Genomic DNA, 24,484 nt, shown 5'->3' on the forward strand with positions numbered 1-24,484 from the left:
AAGTGTTTTGCCCTGTCTGGTTGCACCCTTGGAATGAAGAGCTGTGCTGGTATTTTAGAACTATTTTTCAAGCATAAATAAACAAATAAAAATAGTTAACGACATTTAAATCAAAATGCAACTCTTGGCAGATCCCCGCAACTTTGTGCAGAAAGCCATGGACGCACACAAAGCCACATACGCACACAGGATCAACTGTCAACGGGATCGAGGTGAACTTCTTCGCTAAGTTATCAATAAATGGTTTGTTTTCACCTCTCGCCTGTTATTTTGCACGAAGGTACCTCCTATCAAACACGGCTTTACCTTGACAATTAAACCACACTGGCAGCCTGCTCTATTTAATCTTTATTACATTCTAATTAGCCTTGCAGAACCCAGCGCTGCTCTCCTGAGAGCCGGTTCCCTGGCGATGCCCCTGCCAAAACAATACCCAGGGCACCCTGGATTTCCCCGCACAAGGAGAGTCGGTGCCTTCTGGTGTCACCTCAAGCCACCGTTTGTTTGCTGCAGCACACACACCTGTATCCCATCTGTTGTCCCTACGGACCACAGCAGTGCTGGAAAGAAAGCGATGCCTTGAGGAGAGGGGCTAAGCAAGGAAGCAGGAGTAAAAAAGAATAAAAGAAATAATATTTAAGAGCGTCAGCCCACTCCCTCCCTTCCTCAGCATGCCACCAGGCAAGGGAATTTCACTGGTCATAAAGAATTCACTTATAGGACAACTCCTTTCTTGGCCAACCTGTAGGAAACTAAACCAGGAGATTCCACAAGCAAAGGCAAAACCCACTATAATGTTAAAAAAGGAAGAGATTCCTACTGCTATAGGCCCAAGGGGCTGCAGCGGCTCTCATACAGAAAAGGTGTGAAAGGCTTCCCAGGTTTCTGCGGGCAGTGCAGCCACACCTTGGCGTTGCTGGTGCATTTTACGACCACCTACTTGCTCATTTCACAGCAGGAACAGTGACACACAGCAGGAAGAAAAAGGAGAAAAGCTACAATGAGATTAACTGAGAAAACCAAGATGATGTAACCAAATAAGTTTATTGTAGAAACCCTTGGAGACACGATCCGGCCTCAGACCAGGTAGGGAATTTGGGACCAGTGAACCGTTGTGATGTGCAGTTTGTCTTGACAGACTCAAGACTTTTGAACAAAAATTTAACAGTATCACACATACCAGCCTGGGCAGAACAAGCGCTTGGACAGCGATCCTGCTGCTCAAGACCCTCCCACAGCCTCCAGAGGAAAAAGAGTGCATTTCAGAGCATTCACCAAGCGGTCCTGCTGGGCCTGGTGAGCCCAGAGGCACTCGCAGAGGAGGAAAAAGCTGGAGTGCCAGGATGCCAGATACATCGACAAGCCTGAGTTGAGCAGGATGAACCACTGCTCCCAGCGTATCTCTTCCCCCATGGAACAGCCTCAGCAACATCTAGACTGAATCTTCGTAGAAAGCCTTCACCATGGCGTGTGCCACTTTGACCACCTTCTTCTCCTTGGCATCTGGGCCCATGTTGCTGCGGGCTAGTTTAACCCAGTACTGCTCCGTCCTGGCCAGGTAGTCCGCGTGCTTCTCAGCGGGCTGCACGGGCGGGTGCTGCTCCTCTCCTAGTACGCAACAAAAGAGAGAAAGAGAGGTCGTCTACAGCTAATGAAGTCAATCTGCTCTTCTGCCTGTCAAGCTGGTGTTCTTCAGCTAATGTGTTTAGATGTAAGAGTCTAAAAACTACCAGTAACCAATGAAATTTCACTTCTGCTGCAAAAGCAGTGTCCCAGCGAGCCCCTCCAGGCCAACAGTAGAACCAAACCCCACTTTATATTACTATGAAGACATCATTCATCTTAATCATTACCTCCCTCATCTTCACTCTCCTCTTCTGAGCTCTCCTCTTCCTCCTCCCCTCCCTCTGCACCTTCTACATCATCCTCCTCTTCATCCGACTCCGACTCCTCCAGCCATTCTTGCGCTTCTTTAATAGGAAAGAAAACAGAAGAGAGAAATAACGAGCTGTTACCCACTCCTACACCCAGAACCATTGTGGAGAATGCGAGGCCAAGGTCAGACAGAGCTGCTCCTTAAGAGCCCTGAGTGACCGTAAGATACAGCGTATCACATCCTCCTGAGCTTTTTCACGTCCAGGAAAAAAACACTGCTCAAAGGCCCATCTCCACGTCTTGAGCAAGCTCCATATTTGTGGGGCTTTCTTCCTAGTAGAGCATCACTACACTAAAAGCAGAGAGAGAGATGCCGTCATCAGAGCTTACTTGGATCCATCTCCACTAGCACCTTCCATTCTTCCATCTTGTGGAGCTCGATGCTGTAGAGGTCACTGAGGGTGAACTGGCGATCGCCCACCTCAAACATTCCCCCGTATACGTAGAGAACCCCGTGCTTCACTGCCAGCATGGCATTCGAACGTGGGCACGGCTCCACTTGCTGGCTCAAGGCTCCATCTTCCTCCTCCTCCTCCTCCTCGGATTCAGACTTCTCTTCTCCAGGTCCAGAGATCACCTGCTTGATTGTCATGATGGTCCCGTCTTCTGCCACCACCTCTTTGACTATCTCCACCGGGCCTTGTAGAGGTGGCTCCTCCATCTCCTCGCCTCCAGCACCCTCTGTCTCAGCTTGTCTGCCACGTCTTCGCTTCCTCTTCTCTGATTTTGGTCCCTGTTAACAGGAACAAGGAACAGAAGGAGATTGTCTGTGAATTGCATGTATGGCAGTTAATCCAAATACTATGGATGCTACTGGGAGGGAGGGGGGAGAATTCCATGATTTTTTCACTACGATTTTAAGTCTCGAGTGATAGGTGGAACCTCCCACTCATCGCAAACTTCTACCAGCCATAAAACAAGGAGCAAGGAAACTCCTGGAGAAGCCACGGCATGGAATTGCTTCCTCTATGAATGGCAGCATGTGCTGAAGAGAGGTTGAACAGCCCTTTTGCTCGCCATCCTGCAGGAGGCCACTAGTCTGTGACAGGAGCAAGAGAAAATACCCCCCGTTTTGTGAAAACAAAACACCCGCTGGGTGCTAAATGACAGTGCATTACCAGGAAGCACTCTAGGTCTTCGAAGAACAGTCAGCTAGGAAGGCAGAAGGAAAAATCTGAGTGCATGTTTCCCGTTATTGGGGGATTGACTTTTTGAGAACAAAGCCAGAAGCAGTGGGGATGGAAAGAACTAAGTTCAACCAGGTCATTCGCACCTCACTTGCCCCCCGAGAGTGGTTCAAACAAAATCAAAGATCTGAGCTGAGGGCCACATTTCTGAAGTTTTTATGAGCCAAGGTTAATATTTCATCTCTCCTAGGAGCTCGACGTTTTTTCATCCTTAACGCTACACAAGCTCTTTTCACAGCAGCTTTTACCCAACAATCTCATGCCAGGCTTACGTATCCGATCTGGAGCTGCCTCCAGGAAAACTCCATCGCTATGTTTTCACGCTGCTTCGTTTCATTTTGCATTACAGAACAAGGCACATACGCAGCCCGACTCTCCACTCCGAGGAGGGGGATTACCTCTTGAATCACTCCACAAAAAGCCACACAGGCTTTCTCTCGCCCCAGAAAGGGCGAGAGCCTGCATCACGCTGCAGAAGCGGGGAACGGAGAGCACAGTAGCTATGTGGCAGGGAAGGAAAGGGGTAAAAAGTCCAGGAATTCAGTCGGTCTGGTAGCAAAAAACCTGCTAGAGTTGAACATCATCAGCTTCATTTCTACAGCCTCTCCCTTTCTACACAACCAGATCAAAACAGCACCCACACCTGGTGGCTCAGCTTCTGGAGCACCCTCAGTTATTAGGAACAGAGGCTCGCTCCACACTGCAAGAAAACTGTAGAAGGCCAAAAAATGGCCCAAAAGGACATGTGTCAGATGATCAAGGAGAATAAACTGAATATATCTGTGTTATTTTTAAAATTAAACCTTTAGCTGTCCAGGAAACCAGCGGTTTTTCACGATGTCGTAGAAATAAATATCATTGAAGAAGTCCCCTTCGATGCTCTCTTCCTCTTCTTCATCATGCACGCCTCCAAACAGAAGGGAGCGGTTATTGGGACCAACTGCCACGGAGAAGCCAGACCTGGGGGTGGGTTTCACTCCGGATGGGTTGAGTCGACTCCACGCCCACTTGTCTGTGGATAAAAGCAAAATGTAAGTGTTGACAAAGGATCATTTTCCCATGTTACTCCAGCAAGCAACTCGATGACCCACTCTGGACATTCTCAGAAGCGCAGGGTGCGCCTTCCACACCACCACTCATCGGAGCCACTTGTGTTTCCACTTCAAACACGCACACGTTCTCTCCACCCATAGAAAGCCACCGGGTCTTCAGTAACAGAAAACACAGAGCTACCTTCAGGGTGTGCTTTCTGGGGCAAAGAGCCTCTAAAAGATGTACACACCTTTACAGGAGGGTGCAGTTTAAACAAGGCTTGTGCTCTAAACACTCTCCTTTGGGTCCAATCCTTTCTGCTCTGGATTTCAAGGAAATCCCTAAAATGCAGGCTGGGAGAAGCATGTGCACCGAGGCTAGGGTGTCGTGTTTCCAAAGGAACCACAATTTCACCGTGATAAACTATAAATAGGGTAGAATGCGAGCAGGGTGTGGAATCCAGCAATATATGTGACCATCCATTCCCCCTAGATCCCACTTTAGGATGGTCAGGTTTAAAGAAATCAATCACAATTTTAACATTTTAGAAATTCAGCTGTAAGAAGATTGTCCCATTCCCTAAGCCAAGGACGAAATACACTCTTCTCCTAAAGGAAACCGGTGGAATTCCTGTTTCTGGGGACATTCAGAGAAAACAACCAACACCCACTCTTGTGGGTAATGAGATCACACCCCAGTCTTCTCTTATGAGTCCAGGAGACACCACTACCAAAGTGAATTTGTCAAAACAGGAATTCCCAGTGTGAAGAATTCTGAAATCCAAAAGACTTTCTGTTGCGAAACAGAGGAGCAGCTATCAAAATGCCCCAGAGAACAGGAATTTCAAAGTGTTGTTTTAATTCCCTCCCACACACAAACCAAAAAAGCCAGAAAGTATCTTTTAATGTAGTTTTTCCTGCAGCTGTCTGTGCAGGGCAGAGCTGCTCACACAGTTACGCCTGGAGACCCTCCGCTCCATCTCAAGACTATTCCAGGAACAACTGGGAAGTGTCAACATAGATGATGATGTGAGCTCAAGGTAATTCTCTGACAAGACGCGTATCCCAACTTCCTGCCAGAGCTCTGCCAGTTTCTCAGCCAGCTCTGATCCTTGCAGCGTTTCGCTGTGTCTGAGCTACCATTTACCTCAGCTCAGAAATCAAGTCACCTGGAGCCCAGAACCATGACTCTGGGGAACCAGAAACCGTTGCTTAGCAAAGCAGACGCAGCTTCATCTTTTCAGGCTGTAGATTTTGTACTAGGCACGGGGTCTTTTGGTCTGTTATTCAACGGAAGAGAGAGGATTTGCATTCCCAGTCCCACAGCACCACTTGGAGCACAGCAGCAGCTTACCTTCCTCCTTCCCTGCACCTTCAGCCCTCCGCAGGAACATATCTGTATGCAGCGTGCCTCTGTCAACATCTTTCTTAACTCTCTGTGAAGAGAAAGACAGGGATGCTCAGTGAAAGAGTTTCAGTGGTCCCAAAACACGGGAGGTCCAACTTTCCAAGGCCCAGAAAGTCACCCACGCCACGGACCAGCCTAACCACAGCGAGGATCTGTATATTCCTGTGCTGAAAATGCAAAAACTGTGGCTGGGCAAGGGAAAGCTCCCCAGGGTGTGATGCTGCAGCTCTGGAGCATCACTCAGCTCACAAAACCACAGCTTTCAAACCAGGGCGAGTGTCCGAAGTGAGCCACGACGGATTTCTGCCTGCAACAGCCAGACATGATTCTCCAGGCCGCAACACAGATCCTGGGATGCAGGGTCATACAAAGACACAGATCCAGTTTAAGAAATGAATTGTCACAAGGGATTAAACCCAAGGGTTTTGTGGAAGGAGGGGTGGGCAGCACCAAGGCAAAAGGAGACCACAGCCCTACTGCAACTGCCTTTTTTAGAATTAATGGCCTCACAGAGCCTTGCCCAACAGGGTTTTTCCTCCTGAATAGAAAGAGAAGTCCCACGTCCACCCTACTAAAGGCAACAGTGAGACACCAGCAAGCGCAGAATCAAGCCTCAGTGGAAGCAAGAAAACGCATCATTTTAAATGCAATTTTCTCTTGCTCTTCTCACTGTAAGCCCCTGTACTCCAGTGCTCAACAGCAACATGCAGCATTTGAAAGCAGCACTACACAACACCACTGCAGGAGGCCTTTCAATACGATCATTATCCACCCATCCTTCATGCAGAGCTCCTATTTCCTTGCAATTCCCCTCCTCCTAGGGGGCAACGGCATCGCTAGGCAGTGTAACTGCTCCCAGGGTGCAGGGAGGGTTGGGGCCAGTCCTCAGGGTTGGGGCTTGGGTGCACCCTATATCGCAACAGCATGGCGCCGTCCCGTTCCTGCTGCACCTCTGCAGCCAGCTCTGCCCTGCACTTGGCAGGGTTTGTTTGTCGCTGCAGAGCCTGGTATCCAATTCACAGCAGTGGTATTCTGTTCTTAGAAAGGCAGAAGAGAGGAAAAGTGTGTTCGAGGCGTTACACAACAATGCTGAAACTTGGATGATGCCGAGAAGCCCTGGGGAAGGCTGGTAATGAAGTGCCGGAGGAAACAGGAGAACTTTGCTCGCAGTGCAGCAAAAAAGGAAGCTTCGGTTAACTTAAGGACCAGGGTCTGTCTGCAGGGTTGTCCTGGGAAATCTGATCGTTTGGAGCTGTGGCTCACAGGTCTTTTTGCTCGCCACGTGCACCTAACCATGCGCATTAGTGAACCAGAAGGCACAGACTCTTCGAGCCAGGATGTCTACACTGGAGAGATCCTCTTCTGCGCAACCACTCCAACGAAGTCAGCAACTGCACTGTTCCACCTCCTGCCCTCGAGCAACAGAGCACACAAGAGACAGGAAGCCTGCAGGAACAAACACCAGCAACTGTCCTGTTTCCTGTATAAGAGGTTATAGAGTGATGACTCTTCCAGCCACTGCCGGTTCTCTGGCACTCGGAAAACAAGCGAGACAAGTATTTTGCGTCGGTGAGTGGTTCTGAGGCCCAGCTAGAGGAGCTCTGGTGCTGGGAGATGTGCACGGAGGGGCTGGGAGCTGCCCACTTGAAACAGACCCTTGAGAGCGAGCTGTCAGGGCAGGAAGGGAAAGAAATGCCTTCTAGGAAAGGTGCTGTTAAGTACTGAGTACGCCAGTTCAGAGCCAGGTGGTGCACGTCTCGTGGCATCTACAGCAGCAGCTCTTGGGTTCAAAGGGCTGTGAGTCAGCGCCGAGCAAGTGCCATCCTTTGGCAACATCCCACTCTGCTGCCTCTCTCACACAGATCTAGAGCAGCAGAAGACACCACCCAACTGCAGGCAGCTGAGATGCAGCACCCTTTCAAGTCTGCCCCTCACCTTAACCAAACCCAGGACGCCGCTGAAGCCTCACCTGAGCAAAGAGCTGTCAGGGATGGATTGGCAGAGGAGAGACAGCCGGCAGGAGCCTTCACACCTTGTAGCACTGAAGCGCACCTAAGTGACTGTGAAGTGCCTGTCTGCTGCCGATAACGGTGGTTATTTCCTCTTTGCTGCCAGGGAAGGTGGCAGTTTGTTCTTAAGTGTCAGGCAGAGCCCACCTCCACACATGCAGGGGACACACAGGCTTGAAGCATGCAGAAGCACGGCAAGATGTGCACTGTCTGCACAAAAGGAGGGGGAAAAAACCCTGAAAGAGCAGCTGGCTTCACTATCACATAAGCTGCGTAGAATAACCGCATTATTTTCCTCCCGAAAACCACATGGCTCCCTGTAGTAAACACGCCGCGTACGCAACATGACAAAGCTTCTCGGGCTGAGAAAACCCCAGTGAGGTGGAGTGGGAGTTAGTTATTTGTTGTCAAAGAGATGCCTGTTCTCCCCAACTCGCGCTGGCTCCAAAGCAGACACTGCACCAGGTTGCAGCACACTGTTCCTGGAGAGATGAATCCCAGGGCATCCGCCTGCCCTGTGCAAATCGCTCCGTCAGTCACAAGAGGCTTCTCTTCTCCTCCCAGTCCTTCTTGCCTTGAAGTTCCAGGTGTTTGCTCTCAAGCACAAAGTTGGCTTGGATATCCACAGCCTATTGTCTGCGCATACAGGTACGGGAGCAAGTTGCAAGAGCTTTACAGGCATTAGCTAAAATCAAACCCAGCTCTGCTGACAGGGAGCAAGACACCTGCTTATCCCCCTTCAAAGAGCAAGGAAACTGAGGCACCGAGAGCTGTTCCTGAGGAATCAGGATTCTCCATGTATAACATGTTAAACACATCTGACAAAAGAGCTCAACACTGATAAAATACATCCAATTAGCAGAAGCCCTTAACAGGCAGAACTACAGAGAGAATCAGTCCCGGCAGACCTTGCAATTCAGGCAAACACTTCAGCCCTGCCACAAGCAATCTCCCAGCAGAATCCAACTCAGCGTTGCAAAGCTTGCCGCTATAAAAAACCGCCTCAGAAACAACAAAACCCCACAGGCGCTAGTCTCCTTTGGCATCCGAAAAGCCTCACACGCGTGTCACGCCAGCCCTCCCATGGCTTGCAGGCTGCTTGCACCTGCAAGGTAGAGCAGCACTGGGCTCCAACGCCTCCCTCCCGGCTGCATTCGCCGTGCCAGTGAGGCACAGCGCGCTCACGTTGCCTAGCAATAGAAAGGTCTCACTGCTTTACACAGCCAAAAACGCAGCTCGCTGCAGCAAGCCCCATCCCCAGCACGAGAAACGGGCGAGGACATCTTTAAGATCAGCAGGAGAACAAGTCTGAGCTCCTTGCGGGATTGTGAGGTACGTTTCGGGCGGAGCTGACAACGCTCACAACATCCCCCTTTGGCAAGGGATCGTAGAAGTTGCCTTTATCATTCCTAGGCTGAAGATGAAATAGATGAACACAGGGACACTGTGCATTTTAAAATATCAGTCACAGTCTTGCCAAAATGTGCACCAACGTCTCAAGCTACTTGCATCCCAGGTTGTAAAGCTGCTTTTTCACCATCTGCAGCCCAGTGAGCAAAATCCAGTGGCTGGGACAGGCACAGGCACAGGCATGTCTGGGTTCCAAGGTTCTTGTCCTGACTCTACACAAGTACTGGAGTGCCTCAGAAGAGTCACTTCACCCTTCCTGCCTCTATTTCCCCAGTCAGGAAAGAGACTTTCTTATTCAGGTCGCGCTGAAGTGAATTCAGCAACACAGCCTGGACTGACAGACATTACTGAAAACTGGCCTTCCCCGCTCCATTCTGCATTACAGCCCAGAAAATCAAAGCAGAGACTAAGCTTCTCTGCTTCTGCCTTCCCAGCTCCTGAGGCCTGCTGGCAAGACTTGAGGACGGGCAGATCGACCACTCGGTCGGGGGAACATCCCTGGCTGCAAGCTGGTAAGTATTCCACCGGCTTTACAGAGCCCCAGGAGCCAGCTGGGGACAAAGATGCCTACAATTCCACCCATGACCATGAATCTCCCAGGCTTACATTTCTTTTTGCCCTAGGCAACACGCATGACACCACATCTCACAGCTATTTTGGTACAGTACCTCAAAGCAGATTTGGAAGGGCTCAGGGGACCACAGGACAGAACGTATCAGAACTGCCCATCACAGGAGAAGCAGCCTTGCCTCGCCACAACTCTCGTCCAGCAACGTGACGGGCCTATCGTGTTGGCGCTAAAACAGAGGAGCTATTACGATTTCCCTTCCCTCTTCTCTCCAAACCAACACTGCGCACACATTCGGTAGCGACTCCAGCCTCAGGAGGCTTCCACACAAACCTGCACCTTTTTTACAGCTCGCGTGCAACTGAGCCCTGTCTCTTATTACAACCGAAGTCTCTACTGGCTGAATGGCCCTTTGCTTCGACACTTGCCTGGTTTCATGTGCAAACATGTCTTCATAGGCCAAAAAACATCTTCACAGCACTCCATCTGGCTCTCTAATTAGAGACAAGGAATAGGTCTTCTCCTGTGCCTGCTCAGTTCCAATTAAGCATTGCTTCCTCCACCATCTACCTCTTACTTCTCCCAAGAGTACTCCAGCCTATGACTCTGGAGGGGCTACGCAAGCCAAACACGCTTTCTTCCCTTCGAAGTAAACCCAGAGAGACTCGGCTCCACAATCTCCTGTAAGCAAAGATACAATGAGACTTAAATAGCCACATGTTAATTAAGTAGTGCTTCTCCTCGAGGGGCTAAACCTTGCCGAATTAAATTTTCAGGAGTGTGCTAAAGGTTTGTTGCCTTCGCATCTTGAGAGAGTCCAGAGGAAATCCTGTCCAGTGCTTTGGACAGTTTGCAGCTCAGCCGCACCACTCCTGCCTGGAAGTTCACTTGTGCTACAGAACACACAAGCAAAGTCTCTGTTCGGAAGGGCACAGAGAGAAGCAGACTTTGCTCTCTCTGATACAAAGGAAGCAGATTCCTAACAGGAGGTTGTTTTAATCCAACAGCTGTTCTCCAAGGTGGAGAGAAACTGCACCCACCTCTAATACTTGCTCAGCGCCCTGCATAAAGGTTGAAGGCAGCTTTGCATTCCCACATAGCTTCTACTTCATTTCTACTAGCGCAAAACAACTCAGAGCAGTGCAACAGAGCCCACCTTCGTAAAGTGGAAAAGAACCAACTTCAACCACACATCGACTTTTATATTTCCGTGAGGCTCAGCGTGCACTTGAAACCCTGCTGCTTTCAGTAGCCACGGGAGATCCACATCTAGCATAGCATGCAGGCTCATGCTTCCTTCCCACCCTCAAGAATGAGGCAACAGGACAGAGAACGGAAGAGGACAAAGCCCTTTTGGGTAGAAAATGCCTCTGTATTGTTACTGCTATTTAATCAAATGCACATCTGACGAGATAGAGCCCTAAGCGCAGGCCGTGAGGAGGCACAAATGCTTCTAAATATATAGACAGACTATCTTCTTTCCCCTTTCCCTGCTTTTCTTCTTTGTTCATTTATTCACATCAGAAGAACAAGGCGTCCTCCTCCCCCAGCAACGCGCTGCTGGAAGCGATGCCTTTCCACTGAGACAGGAGCAGCAGGATCCGGGTCTTCTGTCTGCATTCGCAACATTAAAAGCTTTTGCAGGAGCCTTTTGCTCAATGAAATATTTACTTCCTCCCGCGCAGCATGGAGACAGGGATACTTGGTCAATGAGGACATATGGTCTAAAGGGCTATCTAGTATAAATTACCACAATTAACAAAGCAAGAAGCAGAGCAGAGGAAGCCTGGTGCTCATCAAAACTCTTCTTTGGCTTATTGAGTTTGCTAACTAGTGCTGCTCCCTTAACCCTTTCACTGAGGCCAGAAAAGACAAGTCTCCTGGCAGCTGCTGTAAGTGCCGGAACATCGATGAGTACTACCTGAGAATGCTTTAAGCTGGCAGTAGCCAGCATTGCTGCCAAAAAAAGTCATTTCTCCCAGTTGCTTCTTACCTACCTCTGTGATGTAATCTCCTTCTACTGACTTAGATTGGCAGGGAAAACACAAAATTCCTTTCAACCAGGATAAGGTCCTCAACTACACACAACTGTGTGAAGGCACAGTCGGAAGACAAGAAGCCTCCTTTGGTAGCAGCACTGGTTGCCAGCAGCCTGAACCATCCTGGGTACGAACAATCCAAGGGCACAACCGCACATTCACTGCAAGCTGACAGAACCACAGGCTAACGCGTACCCTCGTTACTGACATTTTCTGGACATCTGGCAGCTGCCTGACAGGCAGAAACATCGTCAGTCAGAGCAGCAGGCAGTTACACGATGAGTTTACCACATCTCGCACCGGAGACAAGGCTTGTGAAGCTGAGCACAGGGAAGCTGCAGCACTGGGATCTCAGTTTTGATCCCCCAAGCTCGTTGCTCCACAGTCAACACACGTCAAGACCATCATATTGGCCCCACTTAGGCAATGTGAGTTGACTCCATTTTAGTTTTCTCTTTAGCCCCTGAAGTTTTCCCATCAACTCTGCAATTTAGAATCCAAGAAGCAGACTGCTGGCTTACCACAAAATCCCTCCTACCTGTTTGGAGTAGCCTCCATAGATGATTACGCTGCCCTCAGGAGTGGCAGCCATTTGACACCCGGATCTCGGAGCAGGTCCGATCCCTGATGGAGTCAGCTTGCTCCAGGTGAAGGAGTCCAGGTTGAAAGCATACACATCGTTGTAATAGATGTAATCTCTAGGGAGAGCAAATTGAGACATCCCACGTTTTTTTTCAATGATAAAATATCACATCAGGAACCTCTGAAGAGATGCAACACCTCTACTCAACTCCTTGTATTTCTGGCTCTTTTCCTTCTAGCTGTAGCAATGTACAAAAGATTTTCTTCAGGTGAAGGTTACTATTTCATTGCAAAAATTCGCATTTGACAGAGATAAGTTTAATCAATACCTCTCCACGTGCCTTTTTACCTGTCTCACTCCTTACTACAAGAAGTTTTATCAACTTTTTCCAGTTAGCACAGTCCAATGTAACTTAAACCACAACACGAAAGACCAAAACCGGTAAGAGCTATGTCTGTCTAGGGGGCTAGGAAAAAAATACATTGGTCCTGTTCTCTTTCTACTAGCCAGCTCACATACTGCTAGTGGAAAATGCTCTGCACGGGTTAAACTCCCAAGGCCACATCCAAGGCCAGGGTGAGCTTTGCAACTCGTGCTGTGCTCCCAAGGCCCGTAGTTATGCTGCTTACTGTCTGCGAGACAATACGCAGCTCAGCTCCCTTCAGAGTCCCCACGACAGCGCAGCTGTGACCTCATGCACGTGTGAGAGCCTACTGGAGAAGATGTTTCTAGGAAGACAAGGCTCTTTGACAAAATTCAGAGGCCAAAAGTGACGTATTGAACTTTAGCTACAAGGACGAGTAGCTACTTCAGTGATTAGCTAAGTGGTACAACAGTGCCACAAACTCTTGAAGACGTTAAATCAAGACCACTTGTCCTTCTAACATAAAAGTCTAGTTCAATAATAGTAGTGCAGGGGATAATCCTTCCATTAAATCCCGTTTTTCCGTTACTGGTGAAGTCTTTTTGATGAAGGATTCAATACCATCAGCCATCCTGCAGCAACCCACCTTGCGCTCTCATGGAAACCTCCGAAGACGATCAGCTGCCTTTTGCAAGCAATCATTCGATGCCCGCTTCGTCCCGAGGGACCTCCCGATGACCTGAAAGGCAAAGAAATTCCACTTATCAGCAAAATTCTCTTTCCTGTTAGTGTAGGAGTCCATTTTTATTGAAGCAGCTGGGCTGGCCAAGTTCAGCTTCTGGAATGGGAAACGACGGGGAACTTTGTTACTTTAATACATACGTACGCTTCTCTCCACAACAGCGTGATCTTCCTCTACCTCTTGGTATTTGCCACACAGGCATTTTGCAGTAACGATTTTATTCCTAGTGGTAAGCCACCTAGTCTCCAGCAACACTCAAAGTCTTCAAGTCTTTTCTGCTATGATTCAGGAGCTAATTTGTCAGCAGAGTTTCACGAGCAGCAGTTAACTGCAAGAAAGGCACTCCAGCCAGATGTTGTCTCCAAGTACCACGGCAAGAGTCAGAGCCCAGCTCTGACATCCTCACTTAGCAAACCAAGTACCTACGCTGTTTTCACTCACCTGCCTGCAGTCAGGATACAACATCCAGCTAGTGAGAAGACTTTGGAAACAATACTTAAGATTTCCTCAAGCACAAAGGCAACGCGGTGAAACGAGTCATCGTTATTATCCTACACGTTACAAAGCAGCCACGCATCACCGCGCCGCTCTTTCAAGCCTTCCTGACCTTTCAGTTAAACGTGCCACTTCCACTTCCAGGAACAAGCAACAACGTCCCATCTGTCACATCCAAAAGCTTCACGCAAAGCCAAGCAGCTGGTAATGTTAACCCTGAGAGGCGCAGAAGACTCACCTTCCCTCATGTTCACCCACAGACTGATCATCATACAAGAGAGAAAAAAGAGGACTGCAAAAACTCTCAAAAGAAAAGCAACTTCAGGCCAAACGGCAGAGAGAACAGGGTTTGGCTTTGCGCGTTTCTCTGCCCCCATGGACTCATCTATCGCATTCCCACTCGCGTCACGGAGTCTCCCGAAGCACACGCAGCTGGCACGGCTGACCTCGGCAGGATTTCTCAAATCGGCAGCGTTAACGGGCGCAAAACGGTTACAGAATGGGAGCCTAAATAAATGAGAAACCTGCTCACCCTCAAAAACAACGGCAGAACCTAAACCCACAACCCTAGGGCTACACTTCAGCTGGCAGCAGGTGGCTGCAAAGTGCAGGGATGGATTTCTGCGGAGAGAGAAAAACGCTGCCACTCCAGAAGGCACCTGCTGCAAGCTCCAAGACTTGTTTGCCAAATGCAAATTGTCTCCTTTCCACCTGTATCAGTGCTCATGGTCCAAAATAAGCACTTTGGAAATGGTTTCACAGACTTTATGATTAATGCTCCGCTTCATAGGGTTGACACCAGAAAGCAGACATGTGGGAGGGAGCTGTAAATTCTCCAGGCTTTTTTCGTAAAAATAGATTAGAAGTCTGGATAAGGACCGGCTCCACACACGTACAGCGTGAGTTTGATCAGAATTGCTCCAAAAGGAATTTGCTTTTGCTTGTGGAGTTACTCTGGGACTTATAGTAACATAACAGACCTCAATTCAGCCCCCAGATTCAAGAATTAAAGACTTATATGTGCATAGTGGCTGCAGGCAGAGCGAGTTACTTTCTCATTCACTCCTCCGACCAGAAGACACTCAGATGAATCTCAGAACTTTTCCATAATAATTACAGTGATGATGCACAGAACATCCCATAAAAGGGCAATTTTATCCTTCAGTCTACCCGACAGTACACCAAAATACCCTTCCTTTCTTTAAGCATCAACGTACCTTGCTCCCTTGTGTTCCAGGACCTGACCTTACTGCTGACAGACAGCACATGAGGAAGATGAACCATCAGTCAGAAACAAATTTAAGCCAAAAGGCAGCCTGCACCGCAGCCCCTGCTCCAGTTCTCTCTGTAAACAGCATTAAACATATGCTTGTGAAATGCTACCCTGAAATATTTATAGCAGCGCATCTCGCCAAACCGTTATGGGAAGTATCGTTAACATGCCAGTATTAAAGGGAAGGGAGCTACACAGGCTCAAAAGCAAGACGAAGAACTACAGAGAGGAGGGATCTGTCAGTTCCCAAGCACACCCCCGAAGCGCGCTGCTCCCCATCGCTCTTGGAGGGAGTGCACTGGGCCACACAGAGCTGAGTAGGAATGTTCTTTCTAGGAAAGAAGGAGGCAATTAGGTTAAAATATTGCTTAGCTCTAAAGCAGAGTAACAACAAGTTCATGCATTGAGGCAACCTTGTGCATCACACATGATAAGGTGGTTCCAACGAGTCGAAGTCGGTTGCTGGCAAGTCTTCTAACAGGCTGGGATTTGTTGTCTGAATCATGCAAAATGCAAGTAAATACAGCTAAATATAGTGATTTTTTAACTCTGTCAAGCAGGCGGGCACCACTGTGCTCTGTGCTAGGAGATAATGGAGATCCACTTCCCCTGCAGCCTCTGCAGACACAGCACAGGGATGTTATTCACAAGGATGAGTTATTGAAGGTTTTCTCTTCAGAAGTGTTTTACAGTCAAACCTCTTAACGGCACCAAGACGGTCTGTGGCACGAACTGCAGGCCAGGAAGGACAATGTAATTGAAATCTAAGCTGTGGGGCTGCAATAACGATTTCCTAGAATCGCAAGTTCAGATCACAGAAGAGTCATCTCAGCTACTCAATCCACACACATCAATGCGTTGGAATCGACTTGAAAGAGGGCACATGTAATTCTTCCCTCGTGGAAGAGAAAGAGAAACTTTGTTTCTCTCGTCCACACATTTCTTCATGAATAATTATGTTATTCTTTTATTTGCACTAAAATGAGGTCTTCCAAATCCAACTGAGTTTACTCGATACCAGCAATCCAAAATAAGCAAATGCTTGACTTCAGACAGACGAGAGAAACCTATGCCGAGAAAAACACAGCAGCAAGGGGGTTCCCTGGCAAGAAGAGCAAAATGCTCAAGGAAGTCAAATGCTGCACGTGTTATGATTATAGTTTTAAAGCAAAAAAAAAATCCCTTGTACGAGTCAACAATCATCTCTGCCCTTTCCTCTTCCCCTTCCAGGCAGACTGTAATCAGGATGCCCTACGGAAAAGCAAAGAGGCAGCAGAAACTTGATTTTCACACTCAGTCAGGTTAGCATTAAAACAAAGACATCCCCTCCCAGCCCCCTCTGCCAGATGCCTCATTAATGCAGCTCCTGGAGCTCTGCCCAAGCATGGGGAGGAGATGCACTTTGTTTTATTCAAACGCTGGGACCAGGGCACAAGTGTCGTCAAAATTCCAGCAAGGCTGAAAGACTGACTGCCCCAAACACATGAGGAAGCGCGAATGGAGCAGATCCTGCATGGGGCAGGGAGAGAGAGAAGATCACCTTCCCAGGGCACTGTCACCAATATAATTTATTCGGCTCAATTAGAAAACATCTAATCTTTTATCTACTGAGAAACAACAAAGTATCAATGTCTCCAAATGCATCCTCTTGCTGTAGAATGGCCACCAAGGCGCCATGGGACAACCGAGGCCGGGTGACGGAGGGCAGGTCTGGGGAGCGTGCAGAGCACGGTACCCACAACCTGCTCCCTAGGGGGGACCAGGAGCTCGCCTTCCCAGTCGGGCTCCCTCCGTCATTTAACCCATCACAACAAAACCTCTCGCTGTGGTTTGAGTCCACGTGGGGCCTGGGACCGCTGGGGGCATCCTGCAACTCCCAACTTCACGCTCAGCTCCAGGCAGTCTCATTTACACTCGGAACCCACCTGGGATAAGATGTGGGACAAGCAGAGCCTCACAACCACCTCGTTTCCTCTCTGCAGGCAGGTCAGGTACCACAGCATTTGTTTTGGGAGCGGAAAACCCTAAATGAGCTCTCCAGCGATGCATCTGCAAACTCACAAGAGAACGGCTTGTGCCATCAGTGGTGGAGCAAATGAAGCCTCATCCAGATTCTCCGACAGCTCACAAAAACCAGTCTCCTGCCCTCGCTCTCCCTGCAGCTGGGTATTAACACTGCTCTCCGGTGAGGAGTTTTTTTCAACCAAGAGTTTGGTTGAAATGTCAACCCCTTCTCTCAGCGAGCACCACCTCCTCCCCACCGTCTGCTTACACGAAACGGTCGAGGACGGAACGCGTTTGAGTTCATCCCCTTTATTTGGCTGAGATTGAGCAATGGATTCAGAAGTTATTTTGGGGGAGCTGGGAGGGGTACAGTCACAGTCCCTACGTCAGCTTCTGCCTAACAACAATAGGCAGATCAGCCTGCACAGTGACAGGTCTTTTTAATCCTCGCACCTCTTAAAGAGCCCTCCATAATTTTGGAGGGTTTCTCTCACCCTCGCTTCACAAAGACAAGTAACGCTCACTACGGCAAACGTGGCTTCCCATAACGCAGCAAATTACAGCTGTTATTAGATTAACACTGCCCGGGTCTGGAGTCAAGAACGACCCTGGCGGACGGGAACCAGTTGCTTACGACTCAAAGAATCTTCCCTCAGCCTCCCAGAGCCACTCAGAAGAGATGATCCCTGAATTCCTGCAGAACAGTTGGCTGCTGGCATCCTGTGAAGCCTCCTCCTGACCCAGCTTGGTTTGGATTCCTTGGGATTTTTGCACTTTGCCTCTATATGCTCCCCTGCACCTTCCAGACCAGACTCACTTCAGTACATTAGCATCTGAAAAATTAAACCTCCAAATTTCCCTCTCGTCAGGAAGTATGAATGCTACCATTTTGCAGGGAGGTGGGGGAAAAAGGCGGCGAGGGGCGATGACTCACTGTGTGGCCTCAGGCTTGTGCCAAGGCAGCGTCCAGGTACCCACCTCTGCACAGCTCAGTCCTAAACCCTCCTCTCAGTTACCACCCAAGAAGAGACAGACAGACAACGGGCACCTGGAAAGTGATCAGTCAAAGCAGATTTAGGGTTTCCCACCTGAAAGAGGGACACAGAGCTCATAACCAGGAGCTTAACAGGTCAAATAGTAGATGAGCAAGTGTTCCAAACCTGCTGCTTTCCCCAGTGCCACCTCAAAGGTGACCTGCACGAGAGTTCTAGCCCACCTAAAGCTGTGCGCCAACAAATCCCACAGTCAAAACAATCCCAAAGTCCAAGAGAACATCTATCAAAGTCGGAGCCAAAGCCACACCACCTGGCTCTCAGTCCACTGGATGACCCACTCGATCTCTTCTCTCACGCAAACAGAAATGAACTGCAAAACCAAGAAGCCAGAGGTTAAGGGAACCTAAGCAGACGACTTTAATTATCTTTTGTGGATCTGGCCTACACACTGTCATTCCTGTCAAAAACTACCAGGGCTTTTGGCACCTCTTTACTTTGACAGGTCTGAATTATTGGCTTGTTTATCCCAAGGAATCTTGAGGCAGCAAACACCAGCTATCAGGAGTGAAGCTGGTTCTGTGAACAGGCACAAGCTGTCTTCTCAAGCAACGGTAAAACTGAAAGATCCTCGTACTGGTCTTGTACAGTCCAGTCAGGAGCAGTGCAGGCAAATGGAGCAACAAATACTGTTTTGGATGTCTGCACATGGTTGGGAGGACCGAGTGCTGTTCACGATACACTTTCCTTCAGTTAAGTAACACCCAAGCACACTCATGCTCCAAACACCACAAATTAAATAGATCAGCTTTGACCTCTTCAGCCTTGGAACACGTCTCTCATCTCCACCTCTCCGAGGCCGCCCTCTCCACCATTTCCAGGATGGGCACCTCTGTCCTCAAAGGAGAGAGCAGGCAGCTGGGAAATCACAGCGCTATAGCAGGAATCAAACTGAGACCATGCTGGCACAGTTCCTCAGGAGATCAACATCACTGGCTTCAGAAAACACCACAGAATCAGAGAATATCAGGCTGGAAAGGACCTCAAGGATCATCCGGTCCAATCTGCCTTGGCAAAAGCATGGTCTAGACAAGACAGCCCGTTACTTACTTGATCTGCTCCCAGGTCTTGGTAGCCAAATGCAGGACCCAGAGATCCTTGTAATGATAGAACTGCTCCCCGTTGGGAGATGCAAACTCCCCGCCAAATATCCACAGCTGCCCGCCAGCTGTGGGCACCACTGCTGCCTGCCAGGAGAAGAAGGAAGAACTGGATCAGACAGGGGTTGAGAAACCAGAGACAAGAGAACATCAGTCAATGTGCAGCTGCCTCCAAACACCAGAGAACGGACAAGCAGCAGCAGCTGCCACTGCCTCACTTCATGACAACAGCTCTCCGGGGCTGGAGGAAGGTGAATTTTAAATGCAAATTACTCACTGTCTAGCTCACCTGCCCTACAGCAAAGGAAAGTTGGCCAAGGAGCTGGGCTCTTCCCATCTCCTAGGATCCTGAATCCCAGTTATACAAATTCCAAGTTCCCTGGGAAGCACTTTGGGATTGAGTTTAACAACAGCTGGTCAAACCTCTCCATTCCCCAAAAGGAAACCTCTCCACACCTAAGGCTCAGCAACGTTTCGCCCATCCTGGGGCTCAGGAACTCAGAGCTATGGGAGGAACAGGGGCACTTCCTAACATCCCAGCACTGGGCAGGCAGAGTAACACAAGGAAAAGTCTTTCGGAAAAAGTCATTAATAGTGCACAACTGCCCTTCACAGTTCTTGTAGATTATAAAGCAATGAACGGTGAAGAAGCCAAGCCGTAGCACAAGTCCAAACCTGACACTTTCAAAGACCTGGGAAGCATCACCACTCCCTCTGAAAACAAACATACCCCAAGCACTGAATATGCAGCATTTGGACAAGAGAAGACTGTTAGTGCTTTGATTAGGGCAAGTAGCAGAGAGGAGACTATCAAATGGTTTTGGTTTTGTGCCCCACTGCGATGCAATCTGACAGTTAAAAGCAGAGAGAGAAGAGCAGGACTTGACTTCATTAAAATATCTGCATAAGGACTAAGGAAGAAGGAAGAAATCCCAAAAAGGAAACTACGTGACTTCACAAATTTTTTCCTTGACCAAGATCTCTTGGGGTTTTTTACAGGATAAAAAAATTCTTCTATACTTTTTTTTTTTCCCCCCAGGGTACCCATCACAGATAAACACTGGGGTAATTATCTCTTTTCAGAAGGGCTTCACCACCTGCCTATCTTTCCCAGCTAACAGCAATGAAGATTTTTAGCATCAGACACATGACCATGCCCTGACATAAACCAGCCTACACACGCAACGACTAAACACATGAGAAAATATGGGGTGTGTTCGCAAGCAGGATTTGCAGGAACATGAAGTTACCTAAACATGTCTGATTTTCATGGGTATTTAGTGCTTAAAAGCTGAAGGAGCAGGTACACACAACAGCCTGCTCATACTTGTGCGCGACCTTTTGAAGAGCTGCCTCAAAATCTTTATGCGCTCAAATCTTTTCCTCAAACAACTGACAACACCCATCCAGAGCTATTCTCACTTGAGCTGATGTAATGAAGCCAGCGTAGCTCAAAAAGACCGTGTGTCAGAGTGCAGAGATGACAAATAAGACTCAAAACATGCGCACGCAAACGCACAGACACACTCCTGTTTTACCTCCAAGCTAACACAGAGCAAGTGTTAAAAAATAAAGCCACGAGGAAGACAACAAACCACTCTGCTAATGAGGCTGAACCGAAAAGGTGCCTCTAATTAATTATCGGACGGCAAACTTCTTGTTGAAGCAGGCCGCATCAGATCGCTTTCTCGTTTTATTTCTGTTCTAATCCAGCTGCAGCTCCCTGACGCGCAGCCTGCCCGCCTGGTTCAGATTCAGCTGCTCGACAGCCATCTGCTGGCTACCAACACCCCAACAAATCCCTCTCAACTCCACACCCACAAAGCAACCTCCATCCTCCTCACCCAGGGAAACGAGAGTCTAGATTTAAGATTTCCTCGTAGCGTTTGGCCTCTGGAACCGAGTTCTGTTTTAAGCACCACAAGGGAGCTCAAAAATCAAGTCAGAACATTTCAATTCGAGAAAGGACACACAGCTCAGAGCACCACTGGCACTCAGGGATAGCGTACCAAGGGTATAGGAACCTAACCAGGGTACTGGAGCTTACCAGGAAGCTCAAAAGAGCTTTGGTCACGGGGAGGAAAATAACACTGGTATCCCATATGGCAGCTTTTGAAACGTATGGGTCACCCAGCCACTTGCTGCAACAGGTAAGATAATCTATCAGAGAGCTGGCGAGGGCCAAAGACCTGCAAAAAATACAAGTCTTTGGTCCCGTTTCTAACGTGGTGTTCACACAAAGTAAACAAACCCAAATCCTTCTTTATCGCAACCAGCCAGTAACACAGGTACCAGAGAGCTAAATTCTAAGGGAGTTTCATGACATCCCAGAGAAAATTTAGACAACTTCATCTATTGCTTTTACAGACAAAAGAAAAACAGCCCATTTGCCAAAGGAAAACAAAAATTTAAATTACAACCCAAAGGCACGACACACAGAGTCAGTGTTAGCGGCCCGTAGTGCGGTACCGTTGGGACATTTGCCAAAGTCCAGCTGTGACACATGAGCAGAGATACCCGACAGTAACCCTCAGGGGAAGGAAAAATAAAAAAAAGCCAACTCCCATCCACCTTCAGCGCAGCGTGAGAACAATTCCAACCGCAGCTCTGGCAGCCGGCACCGTACCTGGTGAGCACATCGCCTTGGTGGTGGGTTCGGGATCTCTACTTTAGCCCAGCTGTTCTTCCGGATGTTGTAAACATACAGGTCGTTATACAGGTACGTCTGTTGGAGAGGAAGAGAAAATGCACATCACCACAGCTCTCCTTCGGACAGGCCCAGTCTCTCCAACCACAGGCACCCCTGAGCTTTATCTGTGAGCCAGGGGGAGAAGCACAGCACCAGTTTTGCAAAGCAACAGCTCACCTGCCTCATCAGGCAGGGAAGGAGGACAACAACCTCCTCCATGAGACCGGGAGTCAGTAACTTTTTCAGAGGGATCTACTGGACTGGATCGTTCTTTCCCAAACCCCTGGTGAAGTCTGTGAGATAGGAGGACTTAAGAAGCTGGAGCTCAAGGCAGATGTGAAGGTTAAAGTTGTGCAAACTGCTGCTCAGCTCCAGAGGTAGTGAAGCGGGCAGAATTAGTTTAGCACATCACACTGGGTGGTGCTAAGACAGCCAGATACCATTGGCAGGCTTGAGTTTTCAAGCTACAGTCTGTACAACTTCGCAGGGTCTTTAAGACCAGTTTGTCTCCAGGAGCAAAATAAACGCTTGCAACTTGCAGAAATTCATAACAAGAGTGCTCACCTGCAAGCGTTCGCTACTGCACCCATCTCCAAGGCAGGCAACGCCCTGCCAGCAGCAGAGCTACAGCAGTATCCTGTTTTGAAAGGTGGAAGATAGAGGTTCTTTGATAGTTACCAAAATGAGGGGCAGATACGGCTATAAGTAAGTCTGGAGAAATTATGAAGCCCTGAAATATTGATGCCAAGACAATCACTCCAACTCCTTAATGGGTTCTAGCATGTCTCCTTCCTGCCAACTGTTCAGGCATGAGACAGTATCACGGCAGAATTAAAAGGCTATTTTGCTCTCAATCAGGGACAAATACATATTTTATGACTGCTGCCTTGAGTTTCACTTCAAATGAGACTCACGCAAATTACAGTAAAAGGCAGGGAGAGGGTAGAATAAAGAAGAAAGAAAATGGAAGTATACATTACTTTTTGGCCATTGAAATATTCACCTCCAAAAAGGATCAACTCATCTCTCTCAGGGTGAGCAGAGAGGGAGCCGTTCAGCCTGCAAAAGAAAGAGGGATGGCCAAAACGAGAGATGTTTAAGTCTTGTGAAACGCAGAAGCTTGCAGCCTTTAACTCAGCCAGCACCAGTGCCTCTACCCTCTAGTCACACAAGTCTCTCCATCATCTGCCAAATAACTAGGCTGCGATATTCACCCCAGGGCTAAAAAACTTCTCAAAGAATTTAACTTCCTAAAAACTTTCAACAAGATTAATTTGACACTGTCTGAAATCTTCTCCTATTTTAGGAGCACGCGTTACACTGTCATTTAACATGCCTTTTGACGTGAGCTCTTGAATTTTAATGCTGGAACGTCAAGAACAAAAATTAGTTTTATGAGGGCACATAACTATGGGTAGAACTGGGCCGTCTCGTATCAACTTATCTGCGTCATTATTCCACAGTCCCCACCGGGCACTGCTCAACTACGTACCACCAAAGTGTTTTGCACCAGGCGGGACAGATCCTACTACCGCTCCCACGGAGGAACTAACTGACCACCCTAACACCCCTGGGATTAACTGACCTGTCCCACAACACGGAGAGGAAAACAGGTATCACAGAGAAATTTAACAAGCCAAAGGAAACACAAATACAGAACCCAAAAGTACGTGGACCTCAAGCCTACACCTGATAAAGTGTCTTGTATCTCATGACACATCCTTTTGCCTCCTGAGTCCTTCCAGCTTTCCAGTCCAAACCCAAAACTTCCTCTTAACTTTTATTTTTCTACAAAGTCCTGTAATCTAACCCTGCTTTGCCTCCTTTGTGCTCATGAGATGACTAAAAAGTGTATTTTAAGGCCAAAAAATAAAAAGCTTTTGGTCCCTTCTTTAACAAGAGATTCAGGATACCAGATATTTTGTAACTCAAGATATCAGCTATGCCTTCCACTCCTGGAAAAATACCTTTACATGAATAAATTTCATTAAAAGCACCATCAACTGCTATGTAAGTGATAGCCAAAGCCTCAAATAATCTCTTACCTGGGTGAGGGGGGTGGGCAGGATGACTCGATTACTTGGGTCTTTTTCGCATCTAAAGTCTGAAATTCTGCTATCAGGGCTTCAAGATCCTCCTGAAAATAAAAAGCCAGACATGAGTTCCTTGACATGCACAGAGCCACCTGCACACTGTGTGAAACGAGCACTCACCCTCATGATTTCCCTTTTTTCAAAAAAAGAATAAATCACCTGCTTAGGTTCCTTTCATTCAACTACAAGAAATGGATGCTGAGTACTTCCACACGTCCTTTAAAGATTAGTTCCCCCTAAAACACTAACAAGTTGCTCAGAAGGGTACTAAAAGGACAGCACACAAAGAGCATTTACTGCACATCTGCTATTCCTGCAGCAGAAACACCACCTTACAGCAAGTCACTTAAGCCCTAACAAAGTGATATGCAACTACAATTTATGATTCTATATGTCACAATCCAGCCAGTCCTCTTTGCTGACTGCAATAGAAAAATGCTTAAACGGAACTGGAACGTCTACTTGATTCCCAGTTCATACTTTAACAGGATAGAAACCTGCA

General features: G+C 48.2%; 1 protein-coding gene across 1 annotated transcript; it reads right to left on the minus strand.

Annotated features, from left to right (window-relative positions):
• Positions 1-1,432: 1,432 nt before the first annotated feature.
• On the minus strand, positions 1,433-24,108 carry KLHDC4 (kelch domain containing 4). Its single transcript, XM_009866650.1, has 12 exons — positions 24,103-24,108; positions 23,935-24,026; positions 22,870-22,948; positions 21,827-21,925; positions 19,151-19,287; positions 13,181-13,273; positions 12,126-12,285; positions 5,508-5,589; positions 3,926-4,134; positions 2,266-2,668; positions 1,854-1,970; positions 1,433-1,608 (listed from the first exon to the last, which is right to left on the minus strand). Exons 1-12 carry the CDS (start codon positions 24,106-24,108, stop codon positions 1,433-1,435), a joined length of 1,653 nt encoding a protein of 550 aa, XP_009864952.1.
• Positions 24,109-24,484: the final 376 nt, after the last annotated feature.

This window comes from Apaloderma vittatum, unplaced genomic scaffold (genome assembly GCF_000703405.1).
Source record: "Apaloderma vittatum isolate BGI_N311 unplaced genomic scaffold, ASM70340v1 scaffold12673, whole genome shotgun sequence".
Lineage (NCBI taxonomy): Eukaryota > Metazoa > Chordata > Aves > Trogoniformes > Trogonidae > Apaloderma > Apaloderma vittatum.

What these genes read in the sequence shown, in the direction of transcription:
- KLHDC4 (XM_009866650.1), bottom strand. An exon ending in GGTTTCCATGAGAGCGCAAG is followed by an intron (nt 12,286 to 13,180) that starts GTGGGTTGCTGC and finishes TGCTCTCCCTAG; the next exon opens with AGATTACATCTATTACAACG. An exon ending in GGAGAGTGAAGATGAGGGAG is followed by an intron (nt 1,609 to 1,853) that starts GTAATGATTAAG and finishes GTTGCGTACTAG; the next exon opens with GAGAGGAGCAGCACCCGCCC.